General features: G+C 44.8%; 1 protein-coding gene and 1 long non-coding RNA gene across 23 annotated transcripts in view; one reads left to right on the top strand and one right to left on the bottom strand.

Annotated features, from left to right (window-relative positions):
• ENOX1 (ecto-NOX disulfide-thiol exchanger 1) overlaps window positions 1–22,757 on the top strand; it is a 548,612-nt gene that overhangs the window by 489,127 nt on the left and 36,728 nt on the right. For all 9 annotated transcript variants that reach the window (XM_072782960.1, XM_072782966.1, XM_072782958.1 and 6 more), the window contains one exon: window positions 1,508–1,564. In XM_072782960.1, coding sequence (XP_072639061.1) covers window positions 1,508–1,564 — 57 coding nt within the window. The remainder of the gene's footprint in view (window positions 1–1,507; window positions 1,565–22,757) is intronic.
• The window catches only part of LOC140608117 (uncharacterized), an 88,136-nt gene continuing 79,568 nt past the window's right edge, over window positions 14,190–22,757 (bottom strand). For 4 of the 14 annotated variants that reach the window (XR_012010104.1, XR_012010105.1, XR_012010107.1 and 1 more), the window contains 3 exons: window positions 16,290–16,446; window positions 15,644–15,731; window positions 14,197–14,451 (listed from right to left, as the gene is read on the bottom strand). This is a non-coding gene — a long non-coding RNA (uncharacterized lncRNA). Of the gene's footprint in view, window positions 14,452–15,643; window positions 15,732–16,289; window positions 16,447–22,757 lie in introns of all 14 variants that reach the window. The other 10 variants (XR_012010102.1, XR_012010106.1, XR_012010103.1 and 7 more) reach the window with 6 other exon arrangements.

Genomic DNA, 22,757 nt, shown 5'->3' with positions numbered 1-22,757 from the left:
AACACGGTCCCTTCCTCCCACAGCAAAATAGCAAAGCCTCGCCTGCTGAGGCCGCTCTATGTCCCCAGGAGCACGGGCTGCGGGACCTAAGGGGGCGGAGAGGGTTGAAGAGCTAAAAAGGAGGAGCACCTTGGAGAAGAAGGAAGAGTTGACCTTCAGCCAGGAGCGCACGGCGGGTTTCGTTAGGTGCCCCTGCGCCCTCCGATCACGGCCGGTGTCGCCCGCGCTGCGCTGGCCGCTTTCTGTTCGTGCCGGTGACCCGCTGTGTTTGCTGTGTGCAGAAACATCAGGGGGCAGCCCTGAAGACCGGGGGGCAGAGTTGTTTTTTCCTATAAGTGGCAGTGACGTGGAAATGAGCCAAGGAGCCCCTGGCCCCACAGCTCAGCTGCCCCAGCCTCAGTTTCTTCACGTTACCCCTCCTGGGGCGAAGCTCCCCTCTGGGCCTGGAGAGCCCCCGACTTCCTCGCAGAGAACCAGACACCGCCTCAGAAACAAGCCACAAAGTAGCTTTCCTGCCAACACGTCCTGATAACCAGGCCCAATACTCCTGCTCAGACACCTTGTCAGCATACGTGCATTTATTTTCTTTCTTTCCACCTTGAAGCATTTATTTCCTGCCACTGAATACTTTATGCACAGCACAAAAAAAAAAAAAAAAAAAAGATGATAATGAAGATGCTGCTTCTGAAGCATTCATAAGCCAGGAAGAAATACTGGCAAGCAGCTACGAGGTCTGCTCCCCGCTTTGCCCCTGCTCTCTGCTTCCAAGCGCCTTCCTTGAGCCCGGCAAGGATAAAATGCCAATTAAAGGTTCCCAGAAACCTCCTGATAACTGATCACTCCTAAGCCTGCTGCAAGAGAGTAAAGAGAGTTGAGTTTTCAAATGTTCACCGCTAAAAATCTCATTTGAGAAATAGCTTTTCTTCTAATGCCTCAGTGACCAAGGAAATGTCTTTCCAACTCTTCCTTTACAAAAAGAAGAAAATCGTTTTCCTTTTTTTTTTTTTAGACCCCCAGAAACAATGCCAGTCATTCAAATAAGTTCTCAAGGAGGACATGTACAAGTAGCACTGCGGCGTGTTAAAACAACCGAAAATGCATCATTCACAAGCAATCGTTAGTATAACATCATTTAGCTGGTGGCAACTTGCAAACACTGCAGGGTTGAAATTAATAGCAATACAACTAGGAAATGAAATCATTTATTATTCTTAAGAACCAATTTTATACATTTTATGCCTATGGAACTGCTTTCTAATCTTATTATTTAAAAAATAATGACCAAGACCCATTTATATTTTTTTTTACCAGCCATCAGGTTTCATAAAATATTGGTCTCAAACCGGTTTCAATAAGACTCGTTAGAATTATGTGCTCCATCTGTTTTTTTCTCTTGGAAGCTTTATAAAGTGCAACCTCAAGATGAATCTGAATTAACAGGATGATATATACGTAACAGATATGCTTTGCTTACTCATTTGGGTTTTTTTTTTCTTGAAATTTGCAGTTAAAAGGCACCAAGGAATTGGTCGAGACCAACGGCCACAGCCACGAGGACACAAATGTAGGTACCACCAACCTGATACTTGCTCTTGTTGCTTGATGTTGGTTGAATGCCCACAGGTATGTGGCACTTTAGGTAGGACTCCAAGGGAATCCGAAGCCCTGCCTCCCAGTGGCTACGATAACTATGAATGGTTTGGCAGTAAAATATGGTAGACAGGCACTGCCACGGTCGGCGTAGACTACCAAACGTCAATTTCGAGGTACTCGAGCTCGTGTCTATTGGAAAAATTCTCATCTCAATGAATTTCTTTGAGCCCTTTCTATTTTCAAAGCTATCCAGTAATGATAGGTTGGGAGGGCAGATGGAACGAGACCAAAGAGGGCAAGAAGTTGTATATCACGTGCATATTTATTAGGTCTGCTTGTCATTGGCGATGGTATGAGATGATTGCTATGCTGGAGAGGGTTCAGAGCGAACCCCTTGTCTCAGAAAAGCCCTTGAACGTGTTGCCTCTCTAGTGCCGACCTGGAACCGTAGCATGGTGCGCTCCATCCTCTCGATACAAGACCCCAGTGAGCACCCAGACTTCCTCTGTCAGGAGTCCTCACATGCCCAGTTGCCCCAAATCAGCCAAGTGCTCTCTTTGCCTGGGAAGTTCCTCAGTCCTAGGTGGAAGATTATGGCACGCAGATCATTGTCCCTCCCTCCATTGGGTGGTTTTGCTCTTGTCTTTTAAAAACTCTCTCTGGTGTCTGTATGTGTTTGATTATCCTCATCACAGAAAATGCTTACTAAGCAGTTCTTTTCACGTAACACAGAATCAGACATGGTAATGAGCGCCTGATTAAGCCAGAGCTAGGAGAAATTACACACTTCGTGTTCACTCTTGTTTTAATTATAGACTGAGGAAAGCCTGACATCCAAAGGACCCCCCCCAAAAAATCCCTCTTAATAACTACTGTTCCTACCGAACAGATATTTAATGTCTGACATTTATTGAGAACCTACTGTGTACGTGGAGCGCCACTAAGGGCCGGCAGTGGGGGTGGTTACCAAGAAGCCCAAGGCTTGCTGTCTGCCCTCAAAGAACTTAAAGCTGAGCTGAGGAATAAGGGGACACACGGGTGACATACCAGATGTGATAAGTATACAGGAAGGTGAGGCAGCTGAGACCCGATGTAGTTTGAAATCTGGACTCTGCGACTCACTAACCGTGTCAGCTGGCGACAGGCTAGCCCTTCTGAGCTTCATTGTCCTGTTCGTACAACAGATGGCAAAGCCGACCGCAAAAATGTGTCCTGCTGTTGCAATGAGCTAAGGAAGGCATGGGGGAACCTTAAGGTGGTGGTATTATGGTTTCTTTGTGGTGGATAATTAAGAATAGCTTCCCAGGGGGACGCCTGGGGAGGTCAGTCAGCTTGGTGTCTGCCTTCAGCTCAGGTCATGACCCCGGGGCCCTGGGATCGAGTCCCTTATCGGGCTCCCTGCTCAGCGGGGAGCCTGCTTCTCCCTCTCCCTCTGCTGCTCCCCCTGCTTGTGCGCGCTCTCTCTCTCTCTCTCTCTGTCAAATAAACAAAATCTTGGGGAAAAAAAAAAGAATGACTTCCTGGATCTGTGGGATTTGGGTTGGCTCTGAAGAATGGAAAGGAGTCCGTCCCTCTGTGACTTCTAAGGAAGCCACCATCAAATCCAATAAGCCAGACGAAATGGCAGTATGCCTCAGTTTCCTGGTCTGTAACATGGGGATGGCGTTACCTACCTTTCTTTCCGTAAGGCTTATGGTGAGAAGCAAATGAATGGATGTGGAATTACCTTGTGACTGTGAGGCCCCGAGCAGAATGTTGTTATGATTCTGAGCTCATCTGTTGGTTGAATTAAACCGACAATGCGTGTGAAGGTAGGCCTAACGCGACGTCTAGTCCCTAGGCTCTCATTTTGAGAAATGTCAAAAGGCATTCACTATTAAACGAGAAAAAAAAAAAATGAAAGATCACCTCTGAGGCCTTTTGTCCTTTTCTGGAGGAAAGTTTTTAGCTTTGAAAAATTCTTCTCTGGAGTCCAGGATGTGGGCTTTGTAATCAACTGAAGAAATGACCGTTGAGACGTAGGGTTTGGGCCCAGCAGGAGGGAGGAGCTGCACCGTGGCCAGGGGTGGATGAGATATTTGTGGAAGATCGAGCCCAGCCACACTTGCTGGTCACCGCAGGTGGCCACCCCTCTCCCTGGCACCAAGGCCAGACTAGTCTTTGTAATCCCTGCCTGTTCTTTCAGGGGTTTCCCAGTAGGTGGGTTCCCCACTTGTCTTTCTCTTTTCTGACTGTAATGTCATCTCCTTTGGGCAGTTTCCCTACTACCTTCACTGGGGTGATGTGAATGAAAAGAAACCAAAACTAGTTATTTTGGCCACCTGTGAGAAGCTCTTGCATGGTATCCTGTGAAGATATTTTTAAATGTCTGCAATGAAGTCTGTGTCTCATCTCAAGTTTCCATCAGCTCCGTGGTGCTAGAAGGAATCAAGGCTTTCAAACCAGACTGAGGGGTTTGGAGCGCATTCGATCCCTGAATAGCCATGTGACCGGGGCCAGTTATTTGACATTTTTGAACTTTACCTTCCCCAACCCTAAGCGTGCTCAGGGGAACCATGGACATAAGCATCTGGCTCAGACCACACACTCAACATGCCAATTCCCTCTCTTCATATAACAACATACATAGTATATTTAATATACTATGAATTTTGACAGGATGGATGTTAATGCAGATCACGATAGGTTTAAAGCCTCTGGCCCAAGAAAAAAATAGAAAAATAAAGCCCCTGGCCCATGTTATTGACGATGACATAGATTTTTTTTTTTTACTATAATTATTCACATGGGCAGAAATCTTATGGGTTATTATTTATCAATAACAATTATACAGGACTGGTCCTGGCTTCGCTTTTTTTAATATATATTTAAATATCTATTTAAGTTTAAAAATAATTTTCATGGCACCAATGATTTTATGCTAACTATACATACTGCATATATAGAAAAAAGTACATTGCTTTGAAGGAAAATGTAACTTAGAATTTTTGGCACACAAAAGGTTAACAACTATACTAAGAAATTCACATTTGCAGGTAGTTTACCTTCTACTGCTTAAAGATGCAGTACACTATTCTTTAGTAAGAGTTTCATTTCCTCTGATGGATGAAGCTATGGAAACCGTTTTTTTTTTTCCTACAGTGAGATTAAACTAATTTTGAGAGAAAAATCATATTTTTCTTGTGATATTCTTGGATATTCTTGTAAGAATTGACAAGTGCTTTTTAGAGACAGTAACATTTTACTGAAAAAGAAGTAACTGTCCAAAACTGGAAAAATATGGGAAAAAAATACAGAGGGTAAAGAAAAATAACTTGGTATCTCATTACTCATGATAACCACTATTAATATTTAATTTTAGTTCTTTCCAGTCATATGCATATATATAACCAGAGGGGAAAAACCCATAAATAAATATTATCATGTTGTCTTCAGTTTTGTACCTTTTTGATTTCTCATTATTTCCTATTTTTCTTGTCACCCAATGTTCCTCAAAGACGTGACTCTTAATGGCTGTGTAACGTAGATATGAAATAATTGAACTGCAGACCTATGTGTTAGGTGTTTAACTTCCCATTTTTTTTTACTATTATGAATAATGCTGTAATTAACGTGCCTGTAAATCTTGTTCTGCATCTTTCATATTTGTTTCTGGGGGATACTGTATATTAATGGCCGTATCATGAAGTCTGGCAGGGAGCTTCAGACTCACAGAATCATTGAGCCTTTAGAATGTGCTGGGGCAGGTGCACACTTATGGTACCCACTAGTAGTCCTGAAGGGACCCATAAAAAAATATGTGTCGTCTTGCAATTTACTGACTGCAGTGCTTCGGCCCCAAGAGTTGTTGGGCTTATGGGAGGTTGACCACACCCAGATCTGGTCTGTTGCTATTACTTTTCTACTGTTTTTTACATTTTGTTGAGCAATGACAGTCTCTGATCGACAACACTTTTTCTGGTATTCCCGAGGTCCCCAAACCGAGGCACCTTACAAAGCCTACCCCGTCCCCTATCATAAGATCTGCAAGCTCCCACTCATGAGAAAGGTTTTCTGAGGTCTGATTTGAAGCCATCAGAGCCAACAACTGAGATCACCCGCAAAGGCCTTGCTCTCCAAGAGTACAGCACTTACTGATTTTAAATAGGTTTTTTCCTTCTGTTTGGAACCGGACGCATTAATGACAGCCGGGCAGTCCCAGCCTTTTAACTGTACCCGAGTTTACAACAAGCCTTTATCGCAGTTCACTTAGAGATTTCAGTTATTCCAGACCCAATTCCCTTTCCTAAAAAAGCAAACTATGAGTTTTCTCTTTGTCTCTGTCTCTGAGCTATCACCTAATCTCCCAAACTGCTAAACTAGCCTGGTCCCTAGTAATTATGCAGAACAGATACCAGAATTTGAAAAAAAAAAAAAAAAAAAAAAGATCATCCATCCTTGTCTTGCATCTCTTTTGATGGCCTCCCTCCCAGAGCTATCCCCACCTCTGATCTTTATGTGTGGATGGAAGGGAGGAGATGCAAGAAATGTAGGAAGAAGTTGGAGGAATCAAGTAAAGTGGCAGCTGGAGCCTGCAGCGTAGAAACCATTGGGCCGCAAAGTTTTCCATGACTTTCCACTGCTACCACCCTCGCATCTGCTATACGAGACCCGCACACACCGGGGTCAGAGAAATCCTTTGCAACCTGTAAAGAGGCCTAATTCCCGACATGGAAGGTACCACTGAGCAGCCCAACCCCCTCCCCACCCAGCAGTCAAACAAAAGCACAGAAGAGAAAAGACTTTACAGGTTGTCAGGCTGGCTCTATAAGAACATAAACCCTGGGGTGGTCTTTAAATCCGTTGGAGTAGGGGATCCCTGGGTGGCTCAGCGGTTTAGTGCCTGCCTTTGGCCCAGGGCATGATCCTGGAGACCCGGGATCGAGTCCCACGTCAGGCTCCCTGCACGGAGCCTGCTTCTCCCTCCTCCTGTGTCTCTGCCTCTTTCTCTCTCTCTCTCTCTCTCTCTCTCTCTCTCAAATAAATAAATAAATAAATAAATAAATAAATAAAAATAAACTTCTAAAAAAATAAATAAATCTGTCGGAGTAAAGAAGTTAGGAGCGGAGGGACAACTTGCCCCCTGCTCTTGCCGCCCCCACCACCCGCCCCCGACCTGGAACTGGAAGGAGAGAGACCAGACAGAAAGGCCTGGCTCTTGCCAAGCCTCACCCCACAGGCTCGGTGGGGGCAGCACGAGCCCAAGCTGGGAGCAGGTTGGGGGACACTCCCCATACTACAGCTCCTCCCTCCCTGGGTACTGTGTCCCATCGTGTCCTGTATGGACCACAGAGCCCTGGCTTTGTCCCACCCAGTCAAGCAGTCCTTGGGGGGGTAGGGTGCAGGCGGCGCAATGTGGGGGTCTGGAACAGACCTGGGCACCAAGTGGCCTGGCCTCCATCCTGGCCCTGCCCCTCACTGTCCAGGGGACCTTGAGTGATACCTGCACCCTTGCGCCAACATTTTTTGACTTCTAAAATGAAGGCAGTAGGGACCCCTGGGTGGCTCAGTGCTTGAGCACCTGCCTTCGGCCCGGGGCGTGACCCTGGAGACCCAGGATTGAGTCTTGCATCAGGCTCCCTGCATGGGGCCTGCTCCCTCCCTCTGCCTGTGTCTCTGCCCCTCTCTCTCGGTCTCTCATGAATAAATAAAACCTTTTAAAAATAAAAATAAATAAATAAAATGAAGGTAATAATCACACCTGCCTCGCAGGGTCACTGTGAGCAGGGCCTAGCGGCGAGGTGGTGTGATGACCCCGGCCTTCCACATGCTGGGGGCTGCGCTAGTGGATAATGCCGAGACCCTGAGCCTGTGCCCCACCCCCCTTACCAACTTGTCCTGTCTCCTTCCATCCAGGCTCACTCTCCACCATCAAGTTAGTGTCACAGCAGGCATCACGGGCCTGAGGTGACTGACTTGCGTGTTTCCAGTAACTCTGGAGAGGAGTCCTTTACCGGAAGGACTGGCTCCATGGAGAGGAGAGTCTCATAGGAATGGGATGTGATAGGTAGATACATAGGGAGCTTTGGGATGCCTGAAAAGCTCAACTGGAAGACCAGCAGCCACTTTGTCTCTCTTCATGGACCCACATATGTAGGTCCCCGAGGTCACCCTTGCTCGGCAGCTGTTCAAAATCCAGAAGGTGGGCTTGTCATGGATGCAAGTTTCCCTTACCCTGTAATACATCATCGCTCTCCTCCCGTACTAAATGCTGACGTCGACAACTTGGCCTCCTCCTCAAATTACAGCTCCTATAGCACCACTGCATTTCTCCGGCTGATGCTCCCTCCCCCAGCCTCTGTCCCTACCACCCCCCTCACACCCTCCTGCCACCACTCAGCTGCCCTACCACGTTTGCTGCTGGGAGTTAACCACATGTTCTGCTAGTACCATGAAATCCCTAATTCCATCTTAAAAAAACAAAACAAAACAAAAAAACAACCCTACACATCCCAACCCTGTACCCTTGAAAAGGACCAATGCCCGGAAGAGGCCCTGTACCACCTTCGGGCTCACTCAGAGCCCCAGGGAAGGACAGGAGGGAGCTGCTATCAAAAACAGGCTGGCTGCATGGTCAGTGCTTTCGCGTCCAGGAAACCCTCGAGAAGTTTTTGTAGCAGGCTCCTCACTGCCAACCGACAGTGTGTTTCCTCGGCTGGCGCTGGGAGCTGTCGTTCTGTCCTTTGTGTTGGGATAGGAGTCGACTCGGTCGTAGCTGTTTTGCCATCAGTAGATTTGGGGCAGATGGCAGGATGAGCACGTTAGTCTAATAAAGCTGACGGGTTGGGTTGAGAGAAGTGGAAACACCTTCTTCCCCCAGGCCAGGTCGGAGAAGACGAGGCAAGAGAGCCCTAAGTCTCAGCTCTGTGTGACATGGTCTGACACAGACAAGGATACCTATAGCCAAAGCCACGATGCAAAGCAGAAGTCTCTGATTTGGGAGACCCGATGTACTTTCCCCCAAAAAGCTGTACGATCCTACCTGATGTGGAAGCAAAAGCAATCATGTAAAATGGAAAAACAGGCAACATACAGATCCAATATACGTACATATGGATGTTTCTTATTTTAAAAGCTCTATTTCGTTTTTGTGGGAAATTTGGAAAATGCAGAGAAATATAAAGAAAACCACCTGCCATCTCGCCACTCAGAAATGAGTGTTTCCACCTCTTCAAATGTCCCTTGTCTTTGCGTGCACATGCATACATTTTTACCACACTTGAAGCATATCATGTGGGAAGTTTTACAGTCTCCACTTTTCTCCTTATAAATCAGTAGCTTTTCCCCCATGTTCTTAAGTACTTTTTAATATGACTTTTAATGACCGCCTAATACTTCATGCCACAGATGTGCTCTTGTTTATGTAATCAGTTCCTGCCATGGGACTTCAAAATATTTGTTTTTGCTGTCACAGGCAGTATGCAGTGAGTATTCTCTAACAATTCTCTAACAATTCATCTACCATGTTAGCACTCTTTTTTAAAAAAAGATTTTTATTTATTTATTCATAAGAGACAGAGAGGCGGAGACATAGGCAGAGGAAGAAGCAGGCTCCTCGCAGGGAACCCGATGTGGGATTCGATCCCGGGACCCCAGGATCATGACCTGAGCCGAAGGCAGGCACTGAACCGCTGAGCCACCCAAGTGCCCCCGTTTTAGCACTTTTTAAACATGGAAGATTTCCATTTGATCCGGACTTAGGGATGGTGAGAGATCCACGGATTCTTTAAAAATGTTCAAGCTCAACACCTTCGTGGTAAGTGGCGAAATGCACAGCCAATAATAATGTTTGGTGGTTACCACATAGAGAGGATGCTGAGTCCCTTAACAGAAGGAAAACAACTCCCAAGAATGTTTGCATCCTGAAGAGAGAGGCAGACTGTATAGACTTCATAAATAATTTAGAAAAATAATACCAAGACGTGTTATTTGGGGTTTTGTGCTATGAGCTGAAGGTCAGACTTCTTGGTGGTCGGAGGGTCTCTGGGTGGACCCCAGACCCAGGCTCACAGAAGCAGGCCTCCCCCACCCCCCTGAGGCTTGTCCACCCTCTGGAGAAAAACGCATGAGACTGAGAAGAGGGATCAATCAAAAACAAAATGAGTCCGAACCTCAAATAGAAAATTATTTCTTTCTAGTGTGGCCAAGACACCTGTAAGCCCCAGACCGTTAACAGCAGATGCACGTAAGCATACACAGACATGGCTTGAGTGCAAGCAGCATCATTTTAAAGTCAAGTAAACCCAGAGAGCTTCATCACAGTTCGGCAGCTTAGGGCTACCCGAGATGCTGATGATCAAAAACGAAGAGGAAGAAAGTTGGAGAACGTTTGTGGGAAAAGCCAGGGGTCCAAAAGGTGGGCAGAAGCAGAGGTTGGTTCTGATGCCTCGGGAAGAGCATAAGGGAGAGCCTGGGGAGCCTCCTTTGCTCAAACAACTTCGGTTCCTGCTGGCACAGCAGCAAGGTCAGGGGTCTGAAAAGAGCGGGGGACGCACCAGGGACTCGTCGGTGGGTAAAGGCCCCCCGAGTCCTGTGTTACCCGGGAGCCCCAAGGCTCCTGATCCTATTGCTGGAATACGGCACGTCCTTCGGGGACTCCCACACTCCTGGTGGGGCCGTGGGCGCAGGAGACCAGGCAGGGGAGAGGTGTGGGGTGCAGCAGCCAGGGTGGGGGCCAGCTCCCCTCTGTGATGCTGACCGCCCCCAGGGCTCCCCGGCCCCCCCGGGGGGGGTCCCGTAAGGCTGTGAAGGGCAGCCGGTCCCCTGTGGCGCACACACCGCGCATCCCCGGGCCTCCTCCATCGAAGTGCCACATAACTCACCGGACTGTGGCATTTCTTTGGGGAAACATGTAGGCGGATGACAAAGAAGAAAAGTGGGTGGAAAGAGGGGGAGAAGGGGCAGGGAAGACCGCGACAGGGAGTTTTCCTCTTCTGTCACCTGCTGCTGCCCCCCAGCACCTGTGGATCGACCCCGGCTGGGCCCGAGGGGGGCCCTTCGCGGTCACACGCACCCCTGCCAGCACCAGGGTGTGGCTGTGGCCGCACAGATCTGCACGCTTCTGAAAACGTCATCCAAAGAGAAGGTCCTTGAATGTGGAACAAAAAGCTCAGAGGTTCATCTGCAAATAAAATACTGGTGGGTTTCCTGGAGGTGACTACAGAAAAATTTGGACTTGGAAAGAAGTGGGTTCGAACTCCCACAGTCAGGCGAAGTGTGTTGTCGCCCCTCAACCTCCAAACTCTCCCCGGCCTTGATGGCAATGCCTCTCTCTATTCCCTTCCTCCGTCCCTAGGGCCCGACAGGTGGGAATCCACGGGCTGTGAGGCCACGCTGGCCAGGTGTGCCCCACGTCCCCATCTCGGCCCCTGCACGCGGCCAGGGGGCCACCTCAGGGCACCAGAGGACCTGTTCGTAGCCACCTGTACCTGCACATCATATTCAAACTTCCGAGCAGGCCGCAACCCCCACCCTTTGGGCGTTAGCTCTAACCCAGGGTGCCAGAGAGTCTCAGAATTTCAGCAGAGCAAACCCCCTCCGCGTGTTCCTAACCCCGGCAGAGCGCAGGTGGAAGTGGGGAGGAGGGTGCCCACAGGAAGAGACCCTCGGGGGTCAGGTTCATTACAGAGAGACCCGGGGGACTTCTGCTGAAGGAACAAGCGAGTAGTTCTGAGCCGTACAGGTGGCCGAGCCACGGAGGTCTTTGCCCGTCGCCCGCCCAGGCGGCAGGTGCTTGTCAACATGCCCAGTCACCTGGAGACTCGTGAGCAGCGCCTTATCAGGTATATGGCAGCCGTTCTCCAAAAACTCTGCAGGTTCCCCTGAAAAGACTCACCAGCCTTGGAACACTTAATGTTTTGTTTTGTTTTTTTTTTTCAGATCTCTGTTCATTTGATTTTTTTTTTTCAAGAAAATCCTATAAGCCTCAGCCTTCCCAGCCCTGAAATTGCCCTTGTAGGGGAGATTTGTGGCTGCGATGCTCAGCATCACCGTCATTTTTATTGTTATGTCAGCTTCCCCCATGAGATTAGAGTGCCTTTCTTTGTCTGGACAATTTCCAGACTGTTCAATGTATACTGATGAGCGACTTTTTGCCTGCCATGCAAATGCCACCTGTTTTTAAGCCTAGGTCAGTTCCTGTTTCTCAGGGCCTTATCCTAAGATCAGCCCAAATCAATTAGCACCTTCCCCATATTTCCAAGGTATTTCTCAGCATTCCAGACATTCTGAACAACCCGGTTATGATAGGCCTATGGCCTCAACTCAGGCATAAGCGCCTCAATGGCAGGTGATGTGTGTATGCCTTACAGAACCCATCATAATCACGAGCCTGTGTTGGTGGGTATATTTGTAGGTACACTTAAAAATTAATGACTGATGATTTAATTGACATAGAATTTCTAGCAGCCTAGGACAGCTCTGTGAATCTGCTCAGCCTGGTTAGGCGAGAGATGCAATGCACATACTTCCTTGTGTACATTCTCAGCAGGTGATCTTCAAGGTGAACATACTCCATTCCGCTTCACTGTAAGATGTGTCCTGGAGGGATGGCTGGGTGGCTCAGTGGGTTAAACATCTGACTCTTGATTTCAGCTCAGGTCCTGATCTCAGGGTTGTGAGGTCGAGCCCTGCATCAGGCTCCCTGCTCAGTGTGGAGTCTACTTGAGGTTCTCTCTCTCTCTCCCTCTGGCCCTCCCCCTGCTCATGTGTGCTAAGTAAATAAATTGTTTATTTTTTTTAAATGTTCAGTATATATGAATAGACTTTTTTTAAATTTTTATTTATGATAGTCACAGAGAGAGAGAGAGAGAGAGAGAGAGGCAGAGACACAGGCAGAGGGAGAAGCAGGCTCCATGCACCGGGAGCCCGACGTGGGATTCGATCCCAGGTCTCCAGGATCGCGCCCTGGGCCAAAGGCAGGCGCCAAACCACTGCGCCACTCAGGGATCCCGATTAATTTGTTTAAAAAAGATGTGTACACGCATCTTGTAGATTGAGAAAGTTAGAGCTGAGATGGTCGGTATCACCTCACCTAACTTTTCTTTTATGGATTTTAATTTGGTACGTGTTTTCTTGCCTGAATGTTGCATGCCTGTGACTCTTACATTCTGGAAGGCAGTGTTTCTCAAACTTCAGCAAGCAACAAAATCGAATGGAGAGCTGCTTAAAACACAAATCGCTGGGCTCCAACCTAGAGTTTCAGATTGGATTAAATCTGGGCTGGAGCCTGCAAACCTGCATTTCTCACAAGCTCCCACATGATGCCCAACTCCACTTTGCATAACTGCCACCTGCTTTCCACCCTCATCCAGGTCAAATGCAGCACTGGGCTTCCATAGCACCCAAGGCCAACCCCCGTCATGGCTTATATCACACTGTATTTTGCTGTCTTTTACATGCCTGCCATCCCCTGGACACTTAACATTCTTTGAGAGTAGGAACTACTATTATTCATCTGTGAATCTTGTCTAGCACAAAGCCCACCACATAGTCGATGCTCAAGAAATATTTGATGAATGTAAGAAAGGTGGAGGCCCAATAAATTCCAATCAAACTGTGCTGAACTGAGGTGTCTAGGGACTTTATTTAGTCCAAATGTTGAACTCTTCTGCCATTCGACACCCCCCCCCCAAAAAAAAAGACTGTACGAGGAGTAATTTAAGAAAGCACGTCCAGACCACAGACTCAGAGCTAGCCTTGTCCGTACACATCTGGGTGCTGGGCCATGTGATGTTGCAGGCACAGTGCTGCATAGGGACCGTTTGCCATCAAAACCCCATTGCTGTCCCCAAGGGGGACATGGCCCACCAAGGAGATGACGTGTGCCAAAAAAGGGAAATCAGCAAAGACTGGCTCTCAGTAAGGAAGCTCTCGTCCTGGGGCAGGACGAGGGGCTTGAATGAAGTGGAGAAGTTGTGATTCCCTGAGAGGTGACTCAGCCAGAAGGCAGTACAGACTCCTAGCTCCAGAGTCTGCCTGCGGGGCTCCTGTCTTAGAGCCGCTACTTTCCAGGTATCTGAACTTAGGAAGCTACTCACCTTATTTGTGCCTCGATGTCTTCATCTGTAAACAGGAATAACAGTAGTACCAGCATCTGGCATCTACCAAGTATTTGGCAAGGGCTAAATATTAGTATTCCCATCATGACCATTATTCATATTATTTTTTATCCAGAGAACTTCCTACTGTACACGCACCGTGCACCAGCAATCAAGACACTTAGTCCTTGGAATATCTCTCATGTTGCATATGCAAGAACACAGAGGAGGGAACTAGACTCTGGTGTGTTGGGAGGGGAGACTGTTGAATGTTTACTGAGATCTCAGAGTGTGCCTGGCCAACCTTGTGAAATTTGATTTTCCTTTAATAATAATTAAATGTCTTTTTCATTTATCAGATTGCATCCCATCTATTCTCATGACCTAATTTACCACTATAAAGGTCAAAAAAAAACCCTCTGAATTTTAATATTATCATTAGTAACGTAAACTCCAGCAGGTGAAAATTATGATAGTGGGTGCTTTGTAGCGGAGAAAAATAAGAAACGTCACACTGAGAAATGGACTGGGAAAATAACATGCCAAGAGCACCATAATACAATTAATCTTTACCAGCAATAGAGTCAGTATCATACAAGATAAATCAAACCAACTAATTCTGGATGCACATACATACATTTAAAAGTAGTTCACTTTAGTTTCTTCTGTTTGCTGCTCTGTTTTTATTGGTTAAGGAGATTTTTCATGTCAGTACTTCTGCAGGCTATGAAGGGTATACACTTGCGTAGGTAGAGCCATGTGGGTTCCATTTTTTTATGTCCTGAAGAGAAACACACAGCTGTGTTTGAGATCGAATGTGTTTGGTAACATCTACAAATGGCATATAGGATAACTAAAAATACTACGACATACGCTTTAAATAATGAATGGAATTATTTGAATACAAAGGAATTTTTTCTCTCACTTTTAGACCATTTGTATTTAATATGACTGTCACAAGACTACGCCAAAAGAAAGTCATTCGTCTGCCAGCTTGAGAGCACAGTTTAAGCATGGTGTGAACTGTCATAGCCGTAATTAAGTTATGATCCAGGCAGCCGTGATGCTCTTACTATTTAATGGGAAACATTACAAAATTGGAATTAGTCTTCCCTGTCAAAGTCCTGTTCTCTTTTAAAAGTACATGTGAAAAAAAAAAAAAAAAAAAAAAAAAAAAAATAAAAGTACATGTGGTAAAATCCCTATTTTTCAAATAAGAACCAAAGCAATAATAATATACATGTGTATAGGTGTGTATATTATTATGTTCTATATACGCGGGAAGGAGGGTTCTACATAAAATATAAAAGACAAATAACTGAAAGTTAAGAGTGCTTCCACCTGGATAGGCAAGTTTCAGTTAATATCTATTTTCTTTTTATATTTTATGATTTTTCTACACTGAAAAAATATATTACATTTTGTAATGAGAAAACCAAGAAAGGCTCTTACTAAGAATTAAAGTGAACTGGAGAACGGTCTTAAATTTTGGAAAGGAAAGGAAAAGAACAGAGTTATAAGCTTAGAATGGGCTCCGCAAAAGCTAATATTTAAATTAAAAACATATTGAAAGCATTAATAATGGATAAATTTTTACCGTCTTCAACCTAAGATAATAAAAAAGTGATTTTACTTGAAAAGGATGCTTCAGCAAATGCATTTAGGAACCGAAAGAATGCAGAACAGCCAAAGCTTTTTATGCTGGCTTTTTCACTGTCCACTGTATACACTCCTCACGGTCTTCTTGTAAATCACTCCAGGCCAAGGGTCCTGACCAAACCCTATGACCGCCACTCAGTCTCACGTGTGATTATCCTCTCTGTGTAGCAACAGACCCATTTGATTGATTTAATTCAACAAATATTACTGAGAGTCTACTATTTAGTCTTTCAAAAATGTTGGGTACAGATGTGCTACTTGCAGGGGACTCTGCTGGGTACCGAGGACGCCATCCTGTGTAGACAAATGCTTACTGGTATAGCCATCCCACAAAGTCCAGGCAACTCTTGAGGTGACAGGGAGCACTGGTGACACTTCTGGGATGACAGGTGGGCGGTGGGGCTGTGCAGGAGGGAGAGAGACAGAAGATGGGCTGGAAGGTCATTCCCAGCCCAGCCACCCTCCTGAGCTCGTGCACCATATTCCCCCTGCCTTTGAAAGACCCCACACCTGGCATTTCTAAATTATTGGAGCCTGCACTTCCCCTTCTCTGTGCTCTCTGATTCTAGTATCATTGTCCTGCTAGTCATCCAGATTTGATTTGTTTAAAAAAATTTTTGAGGTCTCCTCTTTGTTTTTTACACACAGAATCTGTCCATTCTTTCTTTAGAATGGCTTTTGTGTCCCCCCCACCACCACTTTTCTCTCTTTTCCTGCCACCTCACTGGCTCTGCCTTATGATCACGTAGCTGGGGTGCAGCTGGAGCTCCATCATGGGTCCCCCTGCCTGAGCCTCTTCACCTGTTAGCCAGCCATTCCTGCATGGGGCCCACACTTGGTCTTAGGGAGCGCTGCTCTGACCTTGCCCCCTGCCCCCTACATCTTCCAAACCAGGAGAGCATGTGTGCTGTATCTTCTTCTCTACTGGCCCTGGCACTCCGCCTTTGAAATTATTCCTACCTGTTACACAGGCCATGGGTACAAGCCACACTTGTCCAAAGGAAGTCGGTCACCATCTAACCAGAGCAGGCAGCCAGGCCCTGTCCCTGCTAACGCTGTTCCTCGGCCAGTCCCCTGCTGGCTTTCTACCTTGCTCCTCTTTGCCTTAATGCCTGTGCTGAAAAAAAAAAAAAATGCCTGTGCTGGCTCTGAATGCATGAGGACAGTAGGCAGCCCTCAGAAGAGGATTTGATCCCCATGCTCAACAGGCATTTTTTAATTGACAAGGATCATAATAGGTGCCAGGAAGGCATTCAAGAGAGGCAGCCTAGCACTGTAGTTAAGACTCTGGAGTGAGACTGCGTTGGTTCAAACATGGCATCTGCTTCTTACTAGTTGTGTGACCTGAAGCAAGTCATTAGTCTCTGTATGCCTCACTTTCCTCAGCTGTAAAATGGGAATGCAGTATTACCTCATTGGGCTGTTAAAAGGATTAAATGAGTTCATATTCATAAAGTTCTTTATAATGCTACTTATACATAGAGATGCCTGGGTGGCTCAATGGTTGAACATCTGCCTTCAGCCCACGTTGTGATCCCAGGGTCCTGGGATTGAGTCCTGCATCTGACTCCCTATGGGGAACCTGCTTTTCCCTCTGCCTGTGTCTCTGCCTCTCTCTCTCTGTCTCTCTCATGAATAAATAAATAAAATCTTTTTTAAAAATACTACTTGCACATACTAAGCACTATCTAAGTATTTAATAAATAAACAAAACCAAGAATAATCTGAAAAGGCTACCAAGAGAACTACTGTGTCTGGATGCCTCTGGCACCTAAACAGTATCTTCTATAATCACTAAAACACCACACTGTATCTAGTCAGTCCTGAGAATAATGAAAGTGAATTATGATGATAAAAATGATGGTACAATATATTCCCTGAAGGTCATGGTTTTCAAAAGCATGGTCTCACATAGGACATTTGGCCTTCACGACAACCTTGGGTTCTTTAGCCATGTTTTACCTAAGAGAAAGCTAAGTTGACCCTAAAGTTAACATAAATAATGGTGACAGAAAGAGAATAAGGGTTCCATTGGCCACGCTGCCTCACTGGCTTGGAAATGGTGACTACCCTAAAGGAGTCTGTGGTTTTGCTGAAGAAACAAACACAGATGACTCAGTTCTATCCAGTTGTGTAAGTGATCAACTGCCACATAAGTAACATAGGAAATGTGTGAAGATAAGGAAAACTTGCAAATAGCCTGGAAGAAAGGCCTCTGCGAGATATGGGACTTGTATATAATGTGTGTATAATGTGAGCTGGAAGTGGTAAGGAAAAGAGACGAGGCTGGCTGAGAACATATCTGGACATATCGGCCATTTTGGTAGGATCGAGCCAGAAATGCCAGGCTTGGTGTGGCATTTTCCTGTGGGTTATCACAAAGCATCCAAGTTTTAAACTGGAGATTGACAGGATGAAAGTGGCATTTGAGAAAACTGGTCTGGTAATCTCCTATCAGGGAAAGGAAGAGACCAGAGGAGGAGACAAAACAGGGGGTTCTTTTAGCGGTCAAAACAAGAAACTAGCAGAACTGTAGCAGAGCGCCAGTAGTGGAAATGGGGAAGGGCCATGAGAGACATTTCACAGGAACCTGATAGAATTCGGATCTAGAGAGGTCTTAGAAGCACTTAGGGAGTAGGTGACAATAAATCAAAATAAGATGAATATTTCAAGCCCCCTACAATTGCATGAAGGATGGTGCTACTAACAGAAATGGGAAAGTTAGAGGAGGCTGTGGTCAGAGATGAATTAGGTTTTAGAGAATTTTAGAAGCACACGTTAGGTAGGGCTGAGTTCAGACTTTCTTTTTTAATTAGGAAATTTCCTTAAATGAAGCTTTACACAGAAGTCCTGGTATTCTAAAACAGAAGAAAGCAGTAAAGGAGTGGGAAATCTAGAGATCTGCTCTTTGAACCTTCCACACCACCTCTGTAGAGCTGATGGGGCTCCATGGGACATTATCCAGAGGTGACTGGCTCCACCCAGTACCCTCCTTTGTAGACAAGTTATCTAAGACTTGAGGTTGAGTAACTTCCCCCAAAGTCAAACAGTTGTTGGTTGAAGAATCAAGGCTAAAACTCATGTATGTGGTGTGTCTTGCACCACCTCATGGTCACCTCTCACTTTGAACTCAAACTGGGCAGTGGTAAATCCAAGCAGACAACCCCAGTGGTCAGCTGATGACAAGGAACAGAAAGTAAAGAGTTAAGTGCGATGATGGTTGAACCCATGAGAATGAAGGACCTCTGGTAAAAGGGACTACAGAAGAAAGAGTGGTGAGTGAACTCTGGCAAGTACCAAAGTTAGACTATAAGCGGAAGAACAAAGTAACCTCCTTCCCCTTCTTCTCCATGTGTCGTGGGCCAGCAGAGGGAATTAAAAGCCAGTGGAAACTAAACAAAATTTAGGAGGAAAAAGACCAGGACCTTTTAGGTAACAGGAGTAAGTGAGACAGATGATTTAAGAGACGCTGATGTCAACGTTGTCAAATATCACATGGTAAGAGACTGAGAAAACAGAGTCACTGAAAATCTTTCAAAGGACAGCTAATGGGGTGATTGATGGGAAAGCTGAGATTTCAGATGGGAAGGCAGTAAACACAGTGCCCTCAAATATTCAAGAAGCTTTGTAGTAGAAAGGAAATAGCACTGAAGTTACAGAGGTCATGGGAATAGTGAAATGAAAGGAATAACCAGAGGAGTCTAGGAAGCTGGGAAGCCACGTTCTCGGTTCTTAGGGGCTTGGCGGATGGATGGGAACAAAAACAAAACAACAAAGGCAATTCTAGGTCGCAGTAAATTATTGAGGAAGAGCTTTGCTAAATGGGTAAATTACCTTGGTCATCTCTCAAGGTAACTGATAAGGACTCTCAGAGGGGAAATTTCTGCCTTCAAGTAGCTGACTCTTGAAGAAGTCTTTGAAAAAGTCCATGATATCTAGTTTCCAGTTATTGAAACCTCTTCTTCCAACTCTTTAATGATTCCTTCTAGAGTTAAAAGGTGGGCTAAGAAAAGATTTCTCAGATAATCTTGTCCATCCTCTTGCCAAGGGCAGAACGGTCACCGCTCAAGCATTTTCTAGTCTGGAGTGCTTTTTACCGTGTCAAGTGAATGGTGTTCCCGCCACTTCCCTTGGAATACTATGTCATAATCCTATTGATCTCACTATGAAGAAACTTTTGATCCCCATCCTAATGTTCCTTCCTCCTGTACACTTGATATGCCATTAACAGTTTGGCCTTGCAATCCCATCCCCTCTTATCCACATCCAGTTTGCAGTCTCCGGGCATCTAACCCACCTTCTCCAGAACATCTAGTAGACACACAACTCTCCAGGGTTTTATCACATCATCAGGGTAAAGGATTTTAATGTAATAAAATAAAAAGAGTCTTCATATTTTTATGTTTCTAACGATGAAACTTTCCCATTTGGATTAAAGTTCCTTGCATTTTCCAGAAATTTGAGATGAGGACTCATAAGGGCAGTGTTGTTTTTAAGAAAGGGACAAAAAGCCTTTCTAACTTAGGATCTGGAGTCTCAGCAACAAAAAAAAAACAAAAAAAAAAAAAAAAAGTGTGTGTCCCTGATAACGAAATAGATAAGTTGGAACATCCTACAGAGAAAATATGAAATTCCCAAGCTAAGACAGAGACTTCCTGTTTTCTCCAGAGTTAGAGATGAAGCATCCACTGCTTATATCCTCTGACATCCTTGAAATCATATTCTTGAAATGCGCTCTCTTTGTGTTTAATATTATGGTCAGTTTGTCCCTAATGTACTAGGTCATTCTGAGAGTAGGTTCTGGTGAGTGCCTGTTGGAGGTTTTATCGGGTGCTTCCAAACAGCCATCCCAGCTTCACCAGATCATCCCCCAACAGAGGTGCCCAGATGGAAGCACATGAGATGGGTAATGTGACCGGAGAGAAACACTGAGCTTTGGGGGAATCCACTTCTTTTATATCAAGTAGTAAGCAAGCCTTTTCTTTGTCCCGGAAGCAGATATCAGGGTTGCTGGCTGTAAACACAAACCTGAGAACTGGCCCATAAAAAGCATGGTCAGGGCCTTGCTTCTAAGTTCAAAAACCTTTATATCCTACTTTCTCTGAAATATCGTGACAAGATGTCATAGAAAGCTTAAGTTCAGGGGCAGCCCAGGTGGCTCAGCAGTTTAGCGCCGCCTTCAGCCCAGGGCCTGATCCTGGAGACCCGGGATCAAGTCCCACATCGGGCTCCCTGCATGGAGCCTGCTTCTCCCTCTGCCTGTGTCTCTGCCTCTTTCTCTCTCTCTCTGTGCCGCTCATGAATAAATAAATAAAATCTTAAAAAAAAAAAGAAGAAAGCTTAAGTTCAACATTTCCAAAGCTGGATGCATCATCTCTCATACTTGCTTCTTTATTTCCCTATTTGCCAAGGCACTTACTTACTCATCCTCAACATTTACCTCATCCACCAGGTCACCAGATGGTTTTTGGTATTTTTTTTTTTAGTTCTGCCTCTTAAATATCTCTTACATTTGCACTCTTTGACTGACTTTTGAACCCTTATCATAAATAATAATAGACTATTTGCAGTAGACTCCAGCCTGGCATCCCTGACTCTAATTTCATTTGCCTCCAAACCGATATCCTAATATGTGGAACCACTCATGTAACTCTTGTGCTGAACACTCCTCAATACTTGAGCTTTCCAAATAAAATCCAAACTCCTACTTCTCCAGCTTCATCTACTGGCATTGCCTGCAAACTTTCTTACAGATCTTTCATAAAAGAATTGCTTGTTGACCCCAGGGCAAGCCACTCTGGACTCCGTATCCTTTTTTTTTTTTTTTTTTTTTTTTTGCTTGGACTCTGTATCCTTAACAAGTTAGCATTACTTGGCATACAGTAGGCATGTAGTATATGTATGCAGCATAAATATTTATCAGATGGCTGAAAAGAAAAATAGGCTTAGCAGAAATGCAGCAAAGGTGTGGCTTGGGAAATTAGTTAGGTCCACATTCTCTCTGTATTCCCTTCACCTTAACCAGTCATGAGGATGGAGCTCTTGTGACAAACATTGGATAATTTTGACTTGAAGGCACATGGAGTGAGGGAACAGATGCTACGTATATACTACTTTGTTTTTGTTTTAATTAATTGATTTATATTTTATCTCACTTTTTAAATTTTAATTCCAGTGTTCTATCAGTTTAAGGTGTACAATATAGTGATTCAGCACTTCCATATGTCACCCTGCGCTCGTCATGACAAGTGCCCTCCTTAATCCTCATTAACCTATTTCACCCATCCCCCACCTACCTCCCCTCTGGTAACCATCAGTTTGTTCTCTGTAGTTAAGAGTCTATTTCTTGGCTGGTTTGTCTCTCTCTTTTCCTTTGCTCCTTTCTTTTGTTTCTTGAATTCCACAGAGTGAAATCATACGGTGTTTGTCTTTGTCTGACTTATGTTGCTTAGTATGATACTGTCTAGTTTCATCCATGTTGCTGCAAATGGCAAGATTTCATTCTTCTTATGGCTGAATAATATTCCATTATATATATATACACATATCATTATATATATTACATGTATCACTTTATATATATATATATATATATATATATATACACATATATATATATACACACACACATACATATCACTTGTTCATTATCCATTCATCTATTGATGGACACCTGGGCAGTTTCCATATCTTGGCTATTGTAAATAATGCTGCAATAAACACAGGGCTTCATTAATTCATTTGAATTAGTGTTTTTCTGGGTTTTGGGGGTAAATACTCAGTAGCATGATTTCTGGATCATAGGGTAGTTCCTTTTTAACTTTTGAGAAACCTCCATACTGTTTTCCATAGTGCCTGCACCAGTTTGCATTTGGGTCATCAGTGCAAGAGGGTCCCTTTATCTCCACATCCTCACCAACATTTGTTGTTTCTTGTGTTTTTTTATTTTAGTCATTCTGACAGGTGTGAGGTAATCTCATTGTAGTTTTGATTTGCATTTCCCTGATGCTGAGTGATGTTGAGCAACTTTTCATGTGTCTATTGGCTATCTGGATGTCTTCTTTGGAGAAGTGTCTATTCATGTCTTCTGCCCATTTTTTAATTGGATTAATTGTCTTTTTAGTGTTGAGTTGTAGAAGTTCTTTATATATTTTGGGTACTAACCCTTTTTTGGGGGGGGGTACTAACCCTTTATCAGATACATTCTTGGCAAATATCTTCTCCCTTCAGTATGTTGCCTTTTAGTTTTGTTGTTTCTCTTTGCTATGCAGAAGCATTTAATTTTGATGTGGTCCCACATTTTTCCTTTTGTTTCCCTTGCCTCAGGAGACATATCTAGGAAAATGTTGCTATGGTCAATGTCAGAGGCATTACTATATGTTCTCCTAGGATTTTTATGGTATCAGGTTCAGTTAGGTCTTTAATTCA

Source organism: Canis lupus, chromosome 17 (genome assembly GCF_048164855.1).
Source record: "Canis lupus baileyi chromosome 17, mCanLup2.hap1, whole genome shotgun sequence".
In the NCBI taxonomy this organism is placed as follows: domain Eukaryota; kingdom Metazoa; phylum Chordata; class Mammalia; order Carnivora; family Canidae; genus Canis; species Canis lupus.
The sequence above is the reverse complement of the archived record's forward strand: the minus strand, read 5'-3'. Positions and strand labels throughout refer to the sequence as shown.